Below are 23,181 nucleotides of genomic sequence, written 5' to 3' on the forward strand. Positions count from 1 at the left end.
TTTTTTTTTTTTTTTTTTTACCATGTGAGCCTGGCCAAGAGGGGGCAGCACCAGAAATTGATTAGAAATAACTTAGATTTACTTGTGAAAGTAAAATCTTTTGGGCTCTTTTTAGCATCAAGACAATTATTCTTATTGCCACATTGCCAGACAGGACATTGTTAAAAAAATAAAAATAAAAAATAACTGAGATAAGAACAACATATATATGTTTTGTTTCTAATCATTTTTCCAATAAACACTAATTTTTTATTTTCTGCCATTGAGAAAAAGAAACAGATCCTGTAATTATTTGTCCACAGTCTTCTTTAAAAGGTCATTTTTTAAATTTCTTTCTTTCCCCTCCAAACAGTTCACAATAACATTAAAAACTTTCATTTTATAATATATTTTGTTTGCTGATTTGGGTGTATAATTTGATTGTAAAATATGACACCTTAATATTCATTTTTTATAACTTAATCCATAACATTATTATTATTAAATAATAATATTTCGTCTAAGGTATGGTCTTTTGTTTTTATACCAGATATACATGTGTCAGATTTCTCTTAAATTGTTAAGGAGGTTGTATTTGTCACTTTAAGTCTCTTTTTTCTACAGTATGGTAAACTGTAGAAAAAAAGTTATTTAAAAGGTCAAGTTATTATAGCTCAGATAAGTTCAGCTTTCTGAGCCACAGTAGAAAAGTTAACCCAGCACTCCCTTAGTTAAGCAGTAGAATGAGAATTCAGCATATCAGAAGCATTTCTTTTGTTTTTTCGGGAACCAATACAGCTTACTTTTACACAATCGAACAAAAACATATACAATAATTTTTGTTGTTGTATTTTATGTTCAACCATTCCTATGAATGATTATTTGCATAATACAATGTATTTGGTTTTGTACAAATAAATGTGATCATTATGAACAAAAATAAACACTATCTGCTAAGTAAAATAGGATAGAAGAAGCAATATCAAAAATAATTTACCGTACTTTGAATTTAGTCCTACTACACTAAATATTATTTTTAGTTATTAAAGTAGATAGTTAAGAAACATTTTTAAGAAAAATTGTCCAAAGCATTGCTGCAAAACTGTTTTCATGGCTTTTATTTATAACTTCTGTTATCATCATTTCTTGTTATATGTGTTTTAACAAAAGCCATAATATGTTGCTCTCCTGACACACAATCCAGGTGCTTATATGATGTTTAAGGTCAAATTCATAGTTAGGAAGTTACTCTTTCTCCAATGGAAGTTTTAAGAACAACCTTCTTCATCTCATCCCCCCTCAGGGAACAAAGTATTAAAACAAGAGGACTTGGCAGAAATTTGCTATTAAAACAAAATACCCAAAGGGTCACAGAAAGATCCTGCTAAACACCAAGGCTGTGGAAAACATGTGAACTAGCTCAAGGTCCTTTCTTATTGGGTCTGTTAAAGAGCAGCCCTCTGCGTTCTCCGTCCAGCTTCCTTGATGTCATGGAAACAGACACACATGCAGATAACAGAAGAGAACCAGTCATGCCGAGACTAAACATGGTGAATCCTATCATCAATGAATCCTTCCAGAAACATCATCTAACACATTTATACAACTACAATTCAAAGTAACACCTGAATACGAACATTTCTAATTCTTTTTTATTCTTTTTTTTCAAAATGTTAAACCGAGTCTGAGTGTATATTCACAGGTCTTAACTTTTCAAGTACGGATACTGTTATAAATTAATTCATGTTACACAGTAACCTAATTGGTACAAAAAGATTTGGCATTTATGGTTTTAAAATAGTGTTTTATTGTAAAAGTAAACACAAAATCAGACCTACAGAAAAGCTATTAGTAAAACTTTGGTTTCTAGAGTAAGTGATGCTTATCTAGCTTTGCCAAACAACAGCAGTTGAATGCCATGAAAAACACTGATTCAGAATAAACAGAAACCAAGGTAGGGCATGCTAGTCGGAAGAGAAACGGATCGATCTCAGTAGGAACAGTACAGGTTGTCAATACAAAACAGGTGAGATTTACAGGCAAGAACAAATGTTGAGACAAATGCGCTGCACTTAACACTGATACTGTTATTTGTTCTACTGAAAGACAGGACTATCAACACAATCTGCAAAGATTACGGTACTTGACACCACCTGCTCTTCTTGCTCATCTCCCTTGGTTTAAACTCTCCCCTCGCTGCTTTGAAACCACTGTTGGATGTAGTTTCATGCACTGACTGCTGGATGTGTTTGGAGGTGAAACAAGTTCGAGACTCCCAACCAACCAAGTCTAGTGTTGGGTTACTTTTCACAACAAAACTGGAATGCAATGCACTCACAAAGCTAGTTTTCAGTCAGTGAGAAAATTAAAGTTTACTTTAGTGTCTTCAGGAAATTAAGTTCTTTCACAGAAAAATATAGATGACATCAAACTACAAGATCATTTTGGCAAAGAATGACCATAATCCACCATTTATGTTTAATTTTTTTTCATGATTAACTTTAGATAATTATGTTTCAGATATATTTAAACATTATGTACAAATATGCTCACAATAGTATGCAAAGAGTGACACAATACCAATCAGACATAATAATCGACAGTTTAGTTGGTCTGGTATAATAATACAAGTAACCGAGTCGGAAATTTATTTTATAGTGAAGATGAAGCGTGGAAATATTCTCTAGGGTTTAATCTTTTGAAATGTAGCGAGAAGCGCAAACCAGTGTCCAGATGTACAGAAATAAGTTGATGAAAATTTATCTTTTGTAAAAAACAAAGACATGTAAAATTCAAAAATCTCCCTTTTTTAAAATGTTAAAGTCAGATACAAAAAAAATGTCAGAACAGTCATGACACAAACACACAAAAACACACACACACACACAAAAAACCCTTTGTAACAGCCGTGAGTAAGGTGCAATTCACCACAGTGCTTCATCCTTCATTTGCCTGAAAGAAAAGAGTCTAAAAATAAAACATTTAGGAAAATGAGTTCAAAGACTTTGTACTTGTAGAATTTCACTAAATATTGAGCCATCACAGACAATTTTACTACAGTTTGACGCAAGTACAGCACATTGAGAAGCATAATGGTTTCATAAACTTGTTTATTGGAATCTTAGCTATCATTTATACACTATCTACTGTATGTTTTCATTTTTTTTTTTATTAATGTCTTAAACCGTTCATTCTTTAACAACTCTTCAATGAGGCTGACTTATGCCTGTTTTTGTAGGCAGCTGTTTTTTTTACTAGTCAGGCACAACGACTTAATAAGCTTAGGAGAAGAATTGTCTGGACAACATTTTTTGGATGATCCCTCGAAAAAAAACCATAAAAACAACCATGTAATTACTCGATATATTTTTGTTTGATATTAATTATCTGAAAATTTCAAGAGTGATAAAAAGCAAAAATAGAGCAAACATTTCTTCTTTTCCATAAGTGTGAAAGTGTGAATAAAGGCACAAGACATTGAGGTAAAATCAGAGGTAAAAGAATTTTTTTGCAAAACTTGAAACACCCTTTTGACACTAAGCTGGACTGTTAATCACAAACTCAACTTAGTTTAGTGAATACTGTGTGAGAATGTAACCACATTAGATTATATATGTCAGCTCATTTCATATGGTCATATTTATGGACACCATATACTTCTGCATACATGTAACATTGTTTATATGACCAGTAAAACTATTACAGCAAATGTTAAGGCAATATACTGCCATGTACTGTAACTTAAAAATATTCAATCACCTGTGTCATCTGGAGGAACAGTCACTAAGACCATCATTATGGAGACAAACTTTCAGTTGAAATCTGATACACTTTTTGCACCATTTATTGACTGCGAATCATCTTGAAAGAGCAGAAAAGGAAATTGCTCATAGAACTATGTGAGGGTGAGTAACGCTGGCTCTGATAGCTTCATGGTGCAAGCATGACAGTAAAATCTTAGTCATGCTTCTACTTCACCAGTTGAGTGAATCAACCTTATTTATAGTTCTTTTGATGTTCTTTTTATACACAAAACATAATTTTTTAAAGTAACCTTCAACACACCTGAATCAAATGATTAGATGGTCCCTGTTCTAGAAGCTTGTCACAAGTTGCCTGGTTACTTCTGAACTGATAGAACTGGAAAAATTCTGTCAGTAATGTATCTGAGGGACAAAGATCAGGGCTTTGTAATGACCATCCCAACACATTAAATATCTTTCCGCTTTGTATCTAATTGGTTGCATATTCTGGGCTACTTTCCACTCTGAAGACTTCCATCTGACCAAGCATTGACTCCCTGGATGACATCTTGCAATGTTATTAAAGTTTCTATATAACTTTAGCTCCTATCAGGCCATCTACTTCACATAGTGCATCAATTCCTCCTACACCAAAGCATCCACATAGTTTTACGTTTCATCAAACCACAAGACTTATCTTCACCAATAAAAAATCTTTTTTTCCCTGAGTGCATTTGCAAACTGCCATTTATCCTTCTTCCCCTTGCAGTGCAGTTTTAGCAGTTGTTGTTATGGGACTTGTTTCACTCAGCTTAGGTCTGTATCTTTACAAGATTCTATTTTCAAAGATCTTTCACACAAAATTTTATTCTATTCAGAAATGCATGCTAACTGTACATCCCAATGTTGTTTATATTTACATGTAATCCCTTGAAATAACGAAACAGGAAACTCTTAGTCCTGACATTGGTTTTTCTCCTGATGTATTGGCTGATTAATCTTTGATTCATTACCTCTTTCTTTAAAAAACTCCACAGTGGTTCCTTCATACGACTCAGAACTTATAAATATAAATCAGAGGCTAACAAAGCCATGACATCATCATCTGGTATTTCATAGTTTTTAAAGTCACAACGTTTGTAATCTTTATCAATAAATGTATTTGAAGAAAGGAATGCAAAAAAAAAAAAACTTGACCTCATTATTTTGGCAATCAGGATATTTTTTTGTTCTGACCTGAAACTGAAAAACTTTAATTTGACCTAATGTTAGACAGTAAGGAAAAAATATATGTTCTTCTTTTTATGTTGTATATACATATCTGGTTCTAACTGTAAAGTACAATGCTATAAATTGGTCTATGTACATGGGAAAGCAAGGGTTTGTTATGATGTGAAGGCTGAAAATGGTAAAAAATTGGGGTTGGTCTCCAAATTTCCATCCACTTCTCAGGCTGGTGCTGTAAAAAATAAATATTTCCCTTTGAAATCGAATCCTCCAATGCATCAAATAAATTTTAGTGTTAAGAAGAAGGAAGAGAACAAAAAAAAATGAAATTGTAACAATATTTTTTGTCTTAAAGACACCAGCCACTATCAAGACAATTGAACCCTCTTAAAATCTTACAAAAGCACGGAAATGTGTAAAAGGAGGGGTCAAAAACAGACATTTATATAACATGAAAAATCCAACTGGTCTTCATGTGTAAAGTTAGATTATAGCAGTTGATGCGGTTATGTCTGTTCACAGTAAAAGCCATCTGCTCCATGACATGAAAAAGCACTGATCAGCAAAGTCAAAATGTGGTGAATAAATGCAGAGTTTTTTTCTGTGTTAAACAGACTGAATGGAGAAAGAGAACGGTTATACTGGCATTACTTCACAGACTACTTAAATAATTCATATCAACATTGCTTGTAAAAAAAAAAAAAAACATTAAACAAAGAAAACAATATACAGCTACACAATAATACAATTGGTGTGTCAGAGTCCTTGAATATAAGACTTCCTCTCTTCATGCGCTTAGTCTTTTCTTCATACATTTGAATCCCTTTCTCCTTCTTTGAATCCTCGATCATACTGATCATCAGTCCTTCACCTGTCTTTAAATTCAGTCTACAATCAATACCATTCCCATCCCTTCTTAAGTATTTACCTTGTTTCAGACAGAATCGCCTCAACTTTCAGTCTCCCTTCTTTAAATAATTTTAAACCACCGAATGCTCATTGTGAAGGTGATGGTGATGCACAGTGCCAGCACCCAGCACTGTATGGTTGATAGAAGACGCTGAGCGGTCGGAGCCCTCCGCCACCGTCCCATTAACATTCTCCTGCCGTTGACAGCACAAGATCTGCTTGAAGGTGGCGCTCATCTCCTTGTCCCGATATGAGTAGATGATAGGATTCATTGCGGAGTTAAACTCTGCAAGGAGTAGGAAGAACTTCTCATAGGTGAGGATGTTGCAGCTGGAGCAAAAGACGTCGAGAAGTAGGATGACCAAGCCGGGAGTCCAACAGATGATAAATGCACCTAAGGACACAAAACATGTATTAGATATGAAAGCAAAAAAATCTTTATTTGAGTGTTAACTTAAAAAGAAGCAGATTGTTTTTGAGAATATTCTAAATCAACAAGTGTCATTTAAGGAAAGTTTTATTTAGACTGTCACTCCCAAACAACATTGCTCTGCAACCACAATGCTACCACTTAACAACCACATTATTATTAATTCACATTATAATGCATCTTTGTTACTCTGGCCACATCTGTACAGCTTTTAATGATAAAGGGGGAGTGCTTTATTTCCAAAGTGCGTTTGAAATGTTTTACATTATGGCTGTTCATTGGTTATGAAAAGAGCTTTCCAAGTGCAAAAAAAAAAAAAAAAAAAAAACATTGTTGCAAGGAAAATAAACGTATTAATACTGGGAAAGTGTTTTATACCAATTAGCCATAACATTTGATGTTATGTTAGATGTGAAGTAAAAGTACATAGGAGTGCCTTAAACCTAGGATTGAGATTTGGATTTTAAAAGGATTGGGTTAACTTCACACTGATGTAAAGAGAACAGAATATGTTTTGGGGGATTTAAAGCCTGAAACCCAATTTACCCCTTCCCCCTCAGTTGTAGCAACCAACATTTTGTTTTCTTTTCTTTTTTTTGGGTTGGCTGGGGGATGCTACAGAGGGGCGGGCTTGAGTCTTTCAATTAGAAGAAATTTCATGGCCATACTAACAGAGTGAGAGTTTAAGCAATGCTTACATATTTCCTGATAAATGTAAATATTTTATCAGTTAATACATTTTCAATCCTCAAAAAACACTTTAACATCTAAATTGTAAGTGTAAATTACTTTCAATAAAACATTCTATAAGTCTTAATGTACTAGTTTAGGTTTTAATGATAGCAAATCTTTTCTTGAAAAAAAAAAAGAAGCAAAAAGCAAATCCGAGTAGCTGTAATAAAATGCACATGCATTCTAAAGAATTGAACTGTACAAACTTTATGCACCCCATATATGCTGACATGCTCAATGATATTTGCTGCCACACAAGTCATCAGTATACCCGCCTGTGTTTGAAAACTAATCCAATAAAGTCTGTTCATGTTAACAATATACCAATTGTGTTGATATAATGATACATGATTTAAAACATCAAATAGGTTTAGAATGAAAGGAGCGTGCTGTAGGACTGATTATAACAGTTTATAAATGTTTATACCTCTGGGAGATAGCAGTGAAAACCTTGACTGCTTAATCTTAAATGACATTGAATATGCTGAAAATTTACATTGCGTCACTATCTTAGATGTGTTTTTTATACCACACATATGCACTTTTCTCCAAACTGATACAGTTGATACTCAAATGTCACAGCAGTGAGCTGATAACAGCACATTAAATCATATGCAATGTTATGCAGAGCTCTGTGTATTTTAATATATATTCCTTCACCTCTTTTCATATTTGTAGTTGCTTCAACTGGAGGGCATTTGAGCCCATTTTCCTAATTGATGTAGCTAATACATGGAGATTCTTTAGAGCACTAAATATTCCATCATTCTCTCCATTCCTTTTTATTTTGCCTCAGCTACAATAGGAATGTAAATAAAAGAATCTGAGATTACTTTAATATCTAAAAATGCATTAGATATTGAAATAATATCAATACAAACGTCATAAAAACTAAATTAGTTATTCTATATGGTATTGATAATGTCAATATTTTAAGTAGTGGCTTATAATCTGATATAACTGGTGTTGTTTAGAAAAAAGAGCAAATTTTTTTATGAAATCTCGACAGTATTAGTTCTATTCCAAGTCCACCAGGGACAATTTTATGTGTGGTTATAATTTTTTTTGTTAAGAAAACCTTGAGAGACTCACAAGGAGAAAGGGAACATTTAGAAACATTTGATAGACATGGATGAAATAAGTTTTTTGGCGCTCAGACCCCGGCAGAAGACATGATGCTGTAAATCGACATAAACTTGGATTAATAATTTAGGATGAGGATTAGAGTATACTCCCACCTCTGTTTTTATAAACTTTACTTTAATTATTTTGCTATTCACTTTCACTGCCTCTATCTTATTATTTTTCATTCTAAAATTGTTTCACCTACTGTTGATTTCATATCTTGTGGTAGACTGAGCACCAACAGGCACAGGAATACGCATAACAGTCTGACAGCAGCCTAATAATATTTAGGTAGTTTAGCACTGAAATTGCCAACCTGAACAGTGAGTATTCAGTAAGCATTATTTCAATTCAATTTATAGTTATTCAAATTTTTGTTGTTTGTATATGCTGAAGTTGTAACATGGTGTAACTTTGTTGCAATATAGCATGGCATGAATTTATCATTTGGATCTCTTTCCATCAATGACTTAAACAACATTACTAGTTTTTAAACTCCTTGGTAATCATAACCCACTGACATGAAACAGTGGTGTTTTATTATCCAACTATGATCCAAATGTATTTCATAAGGTTATTTATGTATACATGATTCATTAATTTGTGATGTTAGAATGAATTATTTAATTTATATATAAAGCTTTTCCAAAATATGTTAAACTATGATCATTTATCATTTTTTACAAGACAACGGCATGACATTTGCCTCTTGAGACTATAAAAGAAAAACTCAATTAGGAATTGTGCAAGCAGAGAAAAAGTTGGGAAAGGGGACTGACAGGCCTGCCTGTTATCTGTTTGTGCGGCAGCTGCAGAGAAGGCCTGACCTCACTTCCCAGCAATGCAAGCAGACTCTCCAGATTCTGCAGAGCTGGGTGCATTTCCTAAATGCTTCACCACCCAGCATACAAAATATCTGAACTACTATTTGTATCACCAAGGAAACACCTTAAGCCTGGACATGACATGAATAAAGGGATCAGGGAAAGAAAGGGGAATTCTGAATTCTAATACTTCATCCTAACATTACTAATTAATAAAGCATGTATTTCTAATAGGGTAAAAAATAAAATTAAAGCTTTTGTCAGTGCTGATAGAACAATAGATGTATTTACTGATACAACTATAAAATATTTACTACAAGCTTATTTTTTTATAATAAATATCTGCCCCCTCAGCTTAAAGAGTCTAAGACGAAACATTTAACTTGTATTTTATTCATCCTGGTGATTTCTCGAAATTGCCACAAGGAGGGAAATGAGCCAGGGTAAGTGGAAAGTCACTGGAGGAAAGTAAATAAACACACTGAAACACACGGAAAATGGTAAATGTAATGGCATTTCAAACCCAGAAGAAGCTGAAATAAAATTTGAATTGGAATAAAAACAACTAAAGTGAAAAAACATAAAACATGTAAAAATTCCTACATACTCCTTTCCTTATTTTTAAAAGGTAAAATTTCAATTATAGTTTTTTTTTTTTGTTAGTATACTGATGTTTCAGAAAACTTAGTGTCTCAGGAATCAGTACTATAGTTTTTTTGGGGACCCATATGAGCTTTTAATCTCTGTAAGATACAGAATATGGAAGATTGGTGGAATATCACATGAAAAATGGAGAGAAGAGTAAAGGTATCACATCTTACAGTCAAGTAAACCTAAACTAGCATGCAACAGTATTTTCTGAACTATGAGAAGTGAACTGACTAAAGTAAAAAAGATGGAAGCTCATCTGCGAAATGGACGGATATACAGTAAGATGAATCCTTTGTTAATGTCCAAATGAATTACAATGCAATTAGCACTGCTATCGTTATCAGGAAACTGATAGGGCAGTGATTTTGTCTGATGGCTGAAGCCTTGTGTTTGTTCTGGTTGTTATCATTGGGATGCTGTCTGTCACTGTAATTAGATCATTTATGGTTACAACACCTTCTCATGTTCGAGGAAAGTATTTGGTTTCCTTTTATGAGTCATCACAGTTTTTTTTTTTTTTTCTTGTCTGAAAGAAACCACAAGAACATGGATTGTTTGATCTGATTCTTACTTGATTAAACATCAGGAATGTTTAAGTCAAAAGAAATTTATGTCCTTCAACTTTTCCATATTATGTCACAATAATTCATCTGATATAGATTTACATAAATTTTTTCTTTAGATTAGTCAAGTGGGACAGGGAAAGTGTGGACCACAAATTGTTACTTCAGACTATGAAGCTATTTAACAAAAATAAACTTTTTTTTATTGATGTACTGTCTTAATTACGACTGCACCTTGATTTCACAGAGTAGGTAGAGCCATACGAGGACTAGTAACTATGACTAAAGGGGAAAAAAGTGGTTTTAGAAATTATTGAGTCAAAGAGGCAAAATCCACATGCATGACAAACTTATCAGATTGAGATTCATAAAGCTGTTTGTTATTTTTTTTCAACCTCTCAGTCGCCTACTTTTTAGTATTACTACTTTATTACTAGATTTGTGGTAGTTAGTATATGTCAAAAGGCTCAATGGGATGACTCATTTTCCAGCACATTGCCTGTTCTGCTGGAATATTTGTTTTCATTAAGTGGTAAACAGGGTAGGTACAGTATAAGCCATGCAAAAAAGGTGCACGACTGCTTTTTATGCGAGATCACACTGGATTTAGTGATATAAGAACAGTTTTGGACCAGAGAGAATAGATTCTCAAGCTACACAAGGTTTACCATGGCTGTAAAATTCCAGCTTAAGTGGAAAAAAAAATCTTAACTGGATGAAATATCAGGCACACTGTATCAAAATTGTGCTTTGAATCTGGTTATGGGAATGGAGATCCGTGGAAATACAGCACTGTGTAAACAGTAAATGCCACATTTACAGTAGGGTTTTCTTATAGCTAGTTTTTAAAAATTCAGTTGTTTTAAAATACCAAACAAATGTTGAAATATAACAAACAAAACCAGAGTAAATACAAAACATGATTTTCAAATGGTTATTTCCATTATTTAGTGCAACACTAACAAGACTATTTCAATCCAATGCCCACATTTGATACTTGATCTTTAACACTTTTGGGGTTCACTCTTAAGTGACAAGACAAAAAGTGGAATGCTTTATATCTGCCATCACTGCATGACACATGATTAGCATTAAACAGAAACTCTCATACTTTGAGTTCAACACTGTAGTTTTATGCTGCTTTGCTGTATGATTCCTTTTCTCTGCCATAAAAAATCCTGGAGGTGTAAAAATAAGTTTTTCATTAATTAACACTTGATTATGTAGCATGACAACAACTTAAAGGGGACCAGGAAATGCACCTCTTATTAGTATTGTATTAGTATTATTAGTATCTTATTAGTATTGAGCTCCACGCTTTATAGAGTAGGCCAGGCTATTTTGTGATTCCCATTGGAAAAACTTATGACACACACTTTATAGCATGTATGATCCTAACAGCAGAGGTATAACTGTCTTGTTTTGGATAAATTACTGGGATCCACATTATTGTTACTTAACATTAAGGATGTAAGCTACTTAATGGCAATCAGTCATAAACCATTTCTGACTTGTAAAGTAGATGAATTTTCTGCCAAATTGAATTCATTATCAAAAAAAATGAAGACCACATTTCACTTCTGAGACTCTAGCTTTTCCCCTAATCCATTTTACCACCCATGTGGGAGAGGTTTATTGATGTAGGACTCAGATGAAGTGCTTCTGTGTCATTAAACTTCAAAGACAGAATCATCCTAATGCAGCCCCTAAAATGTCGGAACATGATCTGAATCAGACAGAACAGGAAATAAGCCATTTTCCATGCATTGTCATTATGCCAATAAGTGAAATGTCTTGTGTCCTTCTGTTGTCTATGGGCTCTCCTAAAGTCAATTCTCCTCAGTGCTTTAACTTAGTATAACATTACTGCTCTCATTCTTGTCATGTGACATTTTCTGTCCACCTTTCTATCTCTTTGGCCTTTTCTGTCTCTTTTTTGGTTTCCTCTCTATTATCTATTGTTTCCTTTCTTTTTTTTCCATCCTTGCCATCCCCTGCCAGATCAAGTTACTTCTCTGTCCATAACTGTTGGCCGCTTTCTGTAGTTTTCATATTTTGTTTCTGTATCTCACTTTCTATTTCTGTCCTTGTGTCATTTATTTTAACCAACCTATCTTCTGTGGTTGTGGCAGTCTTCTCTAGATATAACTCTGAAATATCTCTTCTCTGCAAAAGGATCTTTTTTTTTCTTTTCTTCTCTTTGCTGCATCAGGGCTCTGACACAAATTAAAACATAAATAAGGGCTTAAATTTAGTTACTGAGTGTTTAATTACTGATAAGGAGAATTGTGGTGAACAGATGCATTTTCTTAGTAGTTTCCCCAATGACATGTGTCATACAAAACACATTTTTAACTGCGGGGACTTCTTTTACTGTAATCTTTTTCTACCACTGTGAGCTTATTAAGTGAAAAACACATATACAGAGTCATTGCTCAGTGGTAACTAATTTCAATGATCTGTGGCTTGTTTTTTAACTCAAGCTCTGTGTTTTTTTTTACTCAGAAAAAATCTTTACAGAGTAATATAATATTTAGCTTTAATTGTGTATAATGTTTAAAGGTAATTAAAAGATGTAAATTTTATGTTGTTGAATTATGAGCTATGATAGTAGAAAAGAGAAATAGGTCAGATGTCATATAATAGAAGCTTGAGCTTCAAAGATTCCCGCAAAGTAGCGCTAATTACAGGTACGATAAGTGGTCCTATTGCAGGTGATCGGCAAAGATTGATTGTGCAAATAATAGGACACTCAGGTTTAGACTTATTAAAAAGATTGTGCATGCTACTGGGAGTTTAAGAGTGGCTGTAAAAGAAAGATGAGGCTGTAAGCCATTTATTTGGCGGTAATAGTGATAATAAAGATGTAAAAAAGAATAACAATGATGATGCTGAATATTTTTTACCGTGCCCTTCGCTGAGGTAGCTTTTCTCAAATTGCTATGAAAAAAACAAAAAGAAATAAAGAAATAATAAAAGGTAAAACAACATAATACATGGGAAGGTTTTGTCTGCTGATTAAGCCCCTCCCAGCCCAAAACAAAGGAGTAACCACAGTCAAAATGCAGCAAAATACATTCCTCCTCTCAACACCCTTTGACCCAATGCATGGAGAATTAAGATAGGCCCATAAACAAGTAATAAAACAAAACTGTGCCTTGTGCAGGACCTAAAAAAGAATGAGAAAAAATGCCTCTTACCACAAGAGATATAATTATGTTTTATTTATCGCATTCTATTTATGTTGTCATCTATGTCAACCAAGCCATTCTCTGTGGTTGTCACAATCACCTCGCAGATCACACTTTTTTTCCTTGCTTTTCTGCATCAGGACTCTGACACCAATTAAAGCAAAAATAAAGGTTTAAAATCAGTCCCTGAGAGAAAGATGGTGCTGTACAGATGGGATCTTTAAGCTCTGTCACAGAAAACCTATTTTTGACTATAGATACCTTTTTACAGTAATCTTTTTTTTTCTTCCACTATCAGCTGTGACTCATTTCAATGTAGCCTGTTAAATAACGTTCTAGAAGAAAAAAAAGAGAGGCATAATGTTAGGACCCCCCTCAATGTCCCCTTACAGGCTCTGTGATGATCACTCTGTAATAGCAGTTGATATGCAGTTATTTATTTTTTATTTTTTTAATAATAATGCCAGAATTTTTAAGTCTGGTCTGACCTCAAAAGTTTAAAAAAAGATGAAAAGATGTGAAGTGATGTAAAAAATTGCTTCACACAAATTTGAGCAGTTATTAGAACATGATCTGTATATGGATAAAAAAAATAATCGAGATTTAAAGAAAGGTTTGCACATGATGCCCTCTAAAGTGCAGGTGTTTGAAATGGATAAGAACTTGTCGATTGTTTTTTGAAGATCTGCTCTGCAGGGGCTAACAGGTTTGCATGTGTTTTAAGATATGTCCAAATCCCTAAATTAACGGCGGATGCTAAATGCATTCGATTTTCTGTGCAAGTATAAATGCCTCAATGATCAGGCGGGAATTAGTTTCCTAAAATGACCAACTGATGCCTCTGAAAAACTACTGTCATGGACAGATGTAGTTATCCTTCAAAATTAGTAAAGGATCCCTGTGCAAAGAAAAAAAAAAGAAAAGAGAATCTTGGCCACAAGCAAGTATTCATTGAAGCACACAGAAATTATGTTCCACATACTGTAGCCGGCATGTCTGAATGTCTACAATGGATTTCAGAGTTTGGCTCGCAGCAGTCCTGATTGGTTCAGGTTTAAGTAAGCCAGAAGCAACATATGCAACTGTAATAAAAATAAAAAAAATCAGATAATTGCCTGTATCTGGAGGACACATTTGTCACCATGTAGCTATTGGTTTCAGTCTTTTCTTTGAAATCAAGCCATGAAAGAGATCTTGGTTTGAATTATCATCAGATAAATTGAAGAACTTTGAAACAAATGTAGGTTAGCGATATGCCATCTGGTCACATGTGTTTGGGGATGGTATGGCTTGGCACGCCACAATGACTGAAAGAGTGACTATGTACAACACCACATGCTTTAACATAATCAGATCATTCAGACCAAGACTCTTACAAGAGCCAATAACTGACAGACAGACACCCATGAATAAAGCAAATGCTATGGACTGTTGGAACTGTGGATATGAATGTAGAGATGAATATCTGTTCAGTTCATTCAAACAAAGACTTATTCTGTCAGACAGCCAAAGTGGTGAAATGAGAATTTGAAACTTAAATCTTATACGAGTGGCCTTGTTTTGATTACTCCGTTAACAATAATATTTCAATTTGTATTTCAGAATTTAGGTGACGTATGATATCAACGTTTAGAAGATCCTGCAAAGTGGACAAATCTGGACTTTTCTCTCCAGCACATACAAGAAACAGACATATAGGGTCTAAACAGTTTATGACAGTTCTTCAGTATGTTAAAATATTATTATACTAAATTACACAATTTGTCCTCTCATTATTTCCACATTTGAAAAAAATTTAAACCACATGCAGAGACTTTGGAGAAATGCAGAGGCTAAACTGAAAGTTTTCAAGTCACAACCAAAGCATTACTTCCCTCCATAAAAAAGGTGCTTCATAAAGGGCTTCATTGAAAAAAACAAATTCGGGTTAAAAATTTCAATATGCATCAACAATATATATGATTTTAACATAATTTCTTTGCAGTCAGGTAGTTTTTTCAGCTACGGGAAAGAAAAATCTGAGTTCACCTTTTAGTTAAAATCAAAAAGTTGCATCTGACTACAGATGCCCGTTTGGTAAATGATAACATAACGGTAGTTCCTTAATGACAACAGCATAACATCTTGATGTCCATCTAAAATACAGTTTTGTTCATTACAAAACAAGCACAACCAAACATTTTACAAGTAAAGAAAACCTAAATAAATACAGCAGTATAGCTAATAATATAGTATAATAGTTTGTCGCAGTCCAAGCAGTTCTTTGTTTTTCTAGCATTTTATTGTCATTACACTGTCTCAAGTATTGAGCAACGAAAAAAACTCTCTGTATTTAACCCATCCCATTCGGAAGCAGTGGGCTGCCATTGTGCGGCACCCAGGGAGCAGTGTGGGGGTTAAGGGTCTTGTTCAGGAACCCAGAGTGGCAGTCGGTGGGAGTGGGGCTTTAACTCAGAACCTCAGGACTCCAAGCGCGATCCCCTAAGCAGGCATTAAGTTGAAGGGTCTTGCCTAAGGACCCACATGGCAGCTCATTGCCCCCAGCTGGGATATGAAGCCAGGCTTCCTGTTTGCAGGACAAGTGACCTACCAGCTGGCCAGTGGTAGCTCAAGTTTGTGACGCCAAGTTGAATATACTGATAATATACTACCTAACAATTGCGATAAAGTGTTTTACTCCAGCTGTAATTGATGTCTAATGCTCTGTTTCCACCATGCGGCCTGGCTCTACTCCTACCCAAAAATTTCCAAACATTTCCATTACTGCTTTTTTTTAGTACAGGTCCTAGATTTTCTTTTTTTTTTACCCTGCTTATTATTTGATTGTATGTAGTCCTAAACAGGGCAAAAAAATAATGTGCTGCTTTTACAAAGAAAAGGAACGCTGTAGCTGGGTTGCGTGACTGCTCTTTATTCCACTCATTCCTCATGTCTATGTTTACAATTCCTTTTCCTTGTACTCATTCTCTTCCACCTTTTTTATGGCCACTTTTTAATCACAGATCCTGCTCATCAACCCACTCCACAACCACTATTTACTCTTTTTCCTTTTAACCATCCTCTTTAAGATCCCTTTGATCCCACTCAAATCTACTATATCTTTCTCTACAAACCTGATTTATTACAACCATTCCTCCTGCCTACCACTGACCCCTTTTCATCCCACTTTACCTACTGCTACCTTTTGCTCTACTATTCCTCTTTTTTGTTCCGATTACCACTAATATCCCTTACCCCAACTAATGACAACTTGATTTATCCTCTACAGATAACAGGAGACTTTCCAGGTAAAGCTCAAATTTCTGATACAACTTATCAATTTAACAACTGACCGATTTCAGTTTGTTCACATTAATGATAAATCTAATTCATGCTCAAAGGTTACCTGTGGAGTACCACAGTGATCAGTGCTAGGGCCAATTCTCTTTACTGTATACAGTATATGCTCCCAATCTGTAGAATTATTGGACAGCATGTCATTAATTTCCTCTGTTATGCTGATGATATTATATCTGTCTATAAATCCAGATGAAGCAAATCCATTGCATAGATTACAGGCACGTCTTGAAGACATAAAAACCTGGATGACTATTAACTTTCTGCTCCTGAATGCAGACAAAACAGAAGTTATCGTCTTTGAAAAAATAAGCTGATTAATCAGTCACTACATTTGGATGGGATTAAACTGATTTCAAATAATAAGGTAAAAAAATCTTGTTGTTTTTGATCAGGACCTGTCATTTAAATCCCATATAAAAGAGGTTTCTAGAATTTCCTTCTTTCATCTGCAGAACATTGCAAAAATTAGAAATATCCTGTCCAGGGGTGATGCTGAGAAACTAGTCCATGCATTTGTTTGCTGGACTATTGTAATTCTTTACTATCAGGAAGTCCACAAACTGTAGTTAAAAGTCAGCTGATCCAGAATGCTGCAGCAAGAGTTCTGATGAAAATTAAAACAGAAATCAGATATCTCCTATCTTACCTTCTCTTCATTGGCTTCCTGTTACTTTATATGTGAGTCTCACATATAAAGCCTTAAATGGCCAAGCTCCATCTTATATCAGAGATCTAATTGTTCCTCATGTTCCTAACAGAGCTCTTCGCTCTCAATCTGCAGGTTTACTAGTGGTTCCTAGAATTAGAATTGGAGGCAGATCTTTTAGTTATCAGGCTCCTTTCCCGTGGAACCAACTATCAGTTTTAGTCCGTGAGGCAGACACCCTGTCTACTTTTAAGGCTAGGCTTAAAACTTTCCTTTTTGATAAAGCTTATAGTTAGAGAGTCTCAAGTTATATGGAGCTATCTCTATAGTTATGCTGCTATAGGCTTAGACTGCTGGAGGGCATAGGGACCCCTTTTTCATCATTCTATCTATATGCTCCCACTCTGCAGAATTTGCTAATTCAATCTCTAACGTTATGCTTCCTCTGCATGTTCTCATAGGAACTGGTCAATTCCTGTTTTGCTGTGACACCATGCTGGAGAAAAACATCAGCTGTGCTGCTGTCATCAACACCCTTGTTTATCGATGTTCAAGCTTGGCCTGTTTTTCAGTGTAGTCCTGTTTCTCTGACTGTGACTGGCTGGATGTGCTCTCTTTCATTCTCTGATGTAGGGGCAGGCTCAGAACTTGTCTGCCTGGCTGTGTGCTTCCTGTCTCCTTGAAATCCAGTCGGCCTCGGCAGATGGCCGCTCACACTGAGACTGGTTCTGCTGGAGATTTCTTCCTGTTAAAAGGAGTTTTTTCCTCTCCACTGTTGCTACAAGTATGCTTAGTGTGAGGGATTGCTGAAGAGTCAATGAGTCAATGCAATCAATTGGTTTTCCCTTAGATAGAAATTTTTGAATCCATTTGACTGTATGATCTGGTTGAATTGTCTGACATATGTTGTGAATTTGGCGCTATATAAATAAACTGAATTGAATTAATATAAATAGATAATATTTATTTATTTAATAAGTTTATATATTTGTCTTTTCCACTACATGGTAGCTACATTTTTTTATGTTACAATTTAGTCAGCATAGCTATCTTGTAATTCTGTTCAGGATGTGGGGTGCTTCTGTTTTTAGAAAACACTGTACTGTAAGGCTTGATGGGAAGACCATTTTAACCTCTACAACCCTACAAAGTGTTTTCACGTTCAATCATTTTTTTATGTATTTGTTCAACATCTGTTTCTGTTTTATTTCCAGATGTGCATTTATCTGTTGCGAAAACAACAAAGAAAAACAGCATTGTGGTTTTGGTTTTATATTTTTTCCATCAGTTTTATGTGAAAGAAGCTAATCTGGTGTTCCACTGTTTATCATTAAGCTCAGAGATTTATGTGACTGTGGGAGATTTTGTATTTGACCGCCTTTGTTGGCCCCTGTTTATGTTATAAAGAATTATAAAGCCCACATTTTACCCCCCCTCCCCCCCCTGGTTTGCTCAAGGGACAAGTGGATAAAGGACAAAAGTCAATAATGGGAGGACCTGAAGTTGGAGCAATTTAAGTGGTTTTCCATAAGAAGCAGATAATAAAAATCAGGAACCTAATGAAATTGATACGTCATACAAGATTGAATATCTAACAAGACTTTGGTTATAACCTTAACTGGTTGTCAAAAAATCCCAGAAACAATATTAAGTGAGGTGTGACTCACTATTTGTACAGTCTGAGTTGGCGGACATTGATAGAAAGAAGGGAATATGTAAATTCCATAGCCCCTATGATATATCCGAATGAGCTCAGCAAAAACCTGCAGAGGATTCCAGGCTGAACAAAAACAGATCACACCCTCACCGAGAAGGCTTAATCTGCCAGTAAGCTTTTGGCTCCAGTGAAATGAAGTAAGCGTGACTTTTAAGAAACTGAAAACAGCTTGAATACATAAACTATGAATAAAGCTTTCAATCAAAAATCAAACACTGCTGCTCCCTAAACTACAGCTAGATTATAGATGGAAAAGGTGGATTACAATATGATTGTTTAGGAAAGGTTGTGCAAAAATTAATGATATGTACTGGTGTCTCTGGGGAGTGGTTCTATATTTTAAATCACCATTAGTTATTGTTTTTTTTTTTATATCACTTTGCTCATTTAGGTGAGAAGCTGTCCGAGTCCCACACCAGCAGGAGTTTAAATGTTTATAGCTTCTTTTTAAGGGCTGGATATGAAGAGCCTGACATGTTTTGATTTTTAAGATTCAATTTTTCATCCAGATTAAATTTCTTTAAATGAATTATGTTAAAACAAAAAACTATTTTGCAAGTTAAGACAAACTTATCAGCCAAAAGTGCTGCATTCGTTAGAGAAGAGACCTTTTGTTCGTTTATAAATCACATTGCACCCCAGTAAACACATGAGGCCTCAGAGGAACTCAGAGGTAATGGAAAATTTGGAATCTCTCCTGTCCCATTTGTCAGTCTACTCGTAAAGGCATAATTGACCTTTTGAAAATTGTAACTTTCAATTAAACATTTTAGGGGGATGGCAATTCTTGGTAACGTGGTTTCTATCACCCTGGTGGTAAGAAGCTGTATTTTTGCTTTTCGTATTTTTTTTTTTCTTATCTTATATATATATCAGTGTGCATGTGCCGATCCATGATTGGCTAATCCAGGAGAGGGATGGTTGTGGTTTGACTTTCTGGATAAGGACAAAGTATAAGATCGTATTGCTGTTTGGTCATGTTTCCCGACCACACTGCTTTAAGTACACCTGTGCACTGCCTTAATATGTAAGTTGTTATGTTCAATAGTTTGCAGGGGTCAGCTGCGTTTTTAGTTCTGGTTTATTTTCTCCTCATTTTTGTCAGGAATGTAAGTTCTTCGTTATTCGGTTTATCTATTCTAATCAGTTTTACTTATTTCAGATAGTGTATTTTTGTAGCTAGTTTTAGCCTTACTGTAAGCTCACCCAATCGCTGTATGTCAACTGTTTTTGGCTGTAATAGTACCCAAACCTTCCTCTAAGACCCTTCATATTCAAGCCTCATGGACAAAATCCAGCCCATCACATCAATTTATCAAGCTATTAAGGGCCAAAAAGGCACATCATGTAATAAAAAGAGGAATTGTTTCTTTTAAAGAGTAAAAAAGTGAACTTAAAAGCAAAGCTCTTAATATAAATATCTAATGGATAGTGTAGGCCAAAATGTAAATCAGTTGTGAACCATTTTTCCAGTTGTAGGGAAACACAATAAAAACAGATAACCTCAAATGATTTGAACTGAACTACAGGTAAAATACAGTCTTGTTCCAAAATGGTGATGGAAAATTCCAAATATCTTGTAATATATCTAAAATCAGTACAGATTAGTTTAATTTTAGGGCAAATTCACAACAGATCTCCAGGAAACTTAAAAAAAAAAATCCAAAACAAACCAAATAAACTAATTCAGTTAAATGTTAACATTTAGAAAACATTAAAATGCACAAAAAGCATCTAAGTTCTACTCACAGCTAAGGGTGGATCAGAGGTGTACAAATAATAAAACGTCACCCAAATTCTATCAAGCCTGCTTTGAGTTATGACTTAGTATATTCGTTCAATAAAAAAAAAAAAAATGTAGTCATTATTCATAATCACAGACTTAAATTCTAGTGAAACAAATGCTGTTTGGTCTTTATCTGAAACATATGTGCAATGATTTATTAGGAAATGTTAGAATTGTTTCAAGTATTACTCATTTACAAAGGCATTTGGAACACTGAGGGCAGAAACAGCTGGAGCGGCGTTAGGTTGGCTTTAGATTCGCATTTCATTATTGTGTGACAATATGGACTCGTTTTTGGAAATATTTGCTAAAGAAGATTTGAAAACAAAGCTGCAACTGAGCTTTTACTAGCTCCTTGCCATAAAATAAAAAAGTTGTACACCATCAACTAAAATCTTCAAAGCTCAGTGACAAATAGCGTATTCACATTTTATATTTTAACTTTACCACATCTGAGCCCCACTAACATTAAGAAACAAGAATAAACCATCAGTCCTTTTCATTGGGGTTAAACAAGCATGAATAAATCCAAGTGTTGTATCTCTCATGCAGCTGAGAATATATGTTTTCAACTTCTACTGAGAGAACATTCTGCCAACCACTGCTTTGTATTAAAACCGGGGAAAAGACAACAGATGCATCAGCATGAGATAACAGAGCATGCAGTAGACAAATCACATGGAATCCTTTGGCATGTTTTGTCTAGGACAACATATCCTGTTTCGAAGCACTCGGAAGCCCTTTTCCTGCAATTTTTGATTAAATTTATTTGGCAGCAACTGAGCTGATTGGCTGTAATGTTGTAGAAAAGCTATGTAAAATAAAATAATTAATAATCAACCTCCATCACAGAAGTTCCTGACAAATCAGATTGCTCCCAAACTGTGACTTTACTGGTGGTTCATAGAATTTCCAAAGGTAGAATGGGAGGCAGAACTTTTAATGATCAGGCATCACCTGTGGAAAACAAATATTCAGTTTTAATCTATGAGATAGGCCCCATATCTTTTAAGAGTGATCTTAAAACGTTTTGAAAAAACTTGGATATAGAATAGCATAGTTTTTTTTTTTTTGTTGTTGTTATTCTGCTGTAAACTTTAGCTGCAGGAAAACATTTAGACAACTTTCCCTATGCAACTACATTGTAGTCTTCCCTTAGCTCTCTACTGTGCAGATATTTTTATATTTCATGGAAACATATCCCAGGACATTACAACTTTTTTCTTCTTTTTCCTTTATGCTTTTTTGGTATTATACACTCTTTTTATATTGTTGTCATATTTTTTCTATAATAGCATTTTGCTTGAACTTTCTGTACTCTATATGAGCTACTGGAACCAGAATTTCCCTGAAGGAGTAATCCCACAAGATAAATATAGTTGAGTCTAAGTCTAAGTCTACCCCTGCTACACTCTGCTTCTGTTCTCTAATTTTCAATTTAAAGGTGTTGTAGAGGATTTTCTTTTTCCGGGTAGATTGTCAAAATAAGTTGTTCTCCTAATTGTCAATCATTCTGATGATATGCTTACATAAGGCCGTCCTACATGCTTGTCCCTTTTCTTTCTCACCACAGTTCTTTGAAATGGCCGAGGATTGTAAGAGAAAACGTGTCTACGAAGTGCATGAGAAGAAGAGAAATGCCTCAAAAGAGAGAAACAAGACTGGAGTGTTTTTGGGAGATTATTTCATGCAATGGCATACATTGAAAGGACAGCGCGGGGTACCACTGATGCCTCAGTTGACATAATAGAAAAATTACAGATCTTCTTCGGAAAGCAAGCTTGTATGAGTTATGCAAACAGCAACTTGTGAACAGAGTGTGCACAAAGAGGAAAGGGCTCGTGCATGCTCACGCACTTGTTTCATAGGCATTCCCTCTCGGGAACAGGTTGTGCATGGCCATTTTTTTTTAAAGTGGAGAGGGTGCGTCTTTTCAAAAATTCGGGGAAATCCTCCAAAACACCTTTAACTTTTAAATCTATGTCCATGCCATTGTTTTTATCATAGCACAATTGATAGACTTACCAATTTGTTTCTTAAAACATACTTTAAGGTATTTAACATGAATTAGAAATGTGTTGACATCAGGGTCAGAAAGTTAGATTAGCCTTTTGGGTATAGAGAAGTTATCCTGAGTCAACCTATTCTGCTTTGTGATATTCAGGATTTTTTGTTTCAGAACAGGTTATATCAATCTACGGAGCCCCTCTTATGACATGGTCAAAAAATATGTTTAATTGTGGCCACGAAGTAGTATTTCGTGCGCACGAAGTAGTATTTCGCGGCCACGCAATAAGTATAACGTGCGCACGAAATACT

The 23,181-nt window shown here is 34.8% G+C and overlaps 1 protein-coding gene across 1 annotated transcript in view; it reads right to left on the reverse strand.

The window, feature by feature from the left end:
- Window positions 1-4,246: 4,246 nt before the first annotated feature.
- The window catches only part of lpar1 (lysophosphatidic acid receptor 1), a 41,680-nt gene continuing 22,745 nt past the window's right edge, over window positions 4,247-23,181 (reverse strand). The window contains exon 3 of the mRNA XM_015384787.1: window positions 4,247-6,252. Within this exon, the coding sequence (XP_015240273.1) occupies window positions 5,930-6,252 (323 nt within the window). The 3' untranslated portion in view covers window positions 4,247-5,929. The remainder of the gene's footprint in view (window positions 6,253-23,181) is intronic.

The sequence above is a fragment of the Cyprinodon variegatus genome, unplaced genomic scaffold (genome assembly GCF_000732505.1).
Source record: "Cyprinodon variegatus isolate N-32 unplaced genomic scaffold, C_variegatus-1.0 Scaffold323, whole genome shotgun sequence".
NCBI lineage: Eukaryota > Metazoa > Chordata > Actinopteri > Cyprinodontiformes > Cyprinodontidae > Cyprinodon > Cyprinodon variegatus.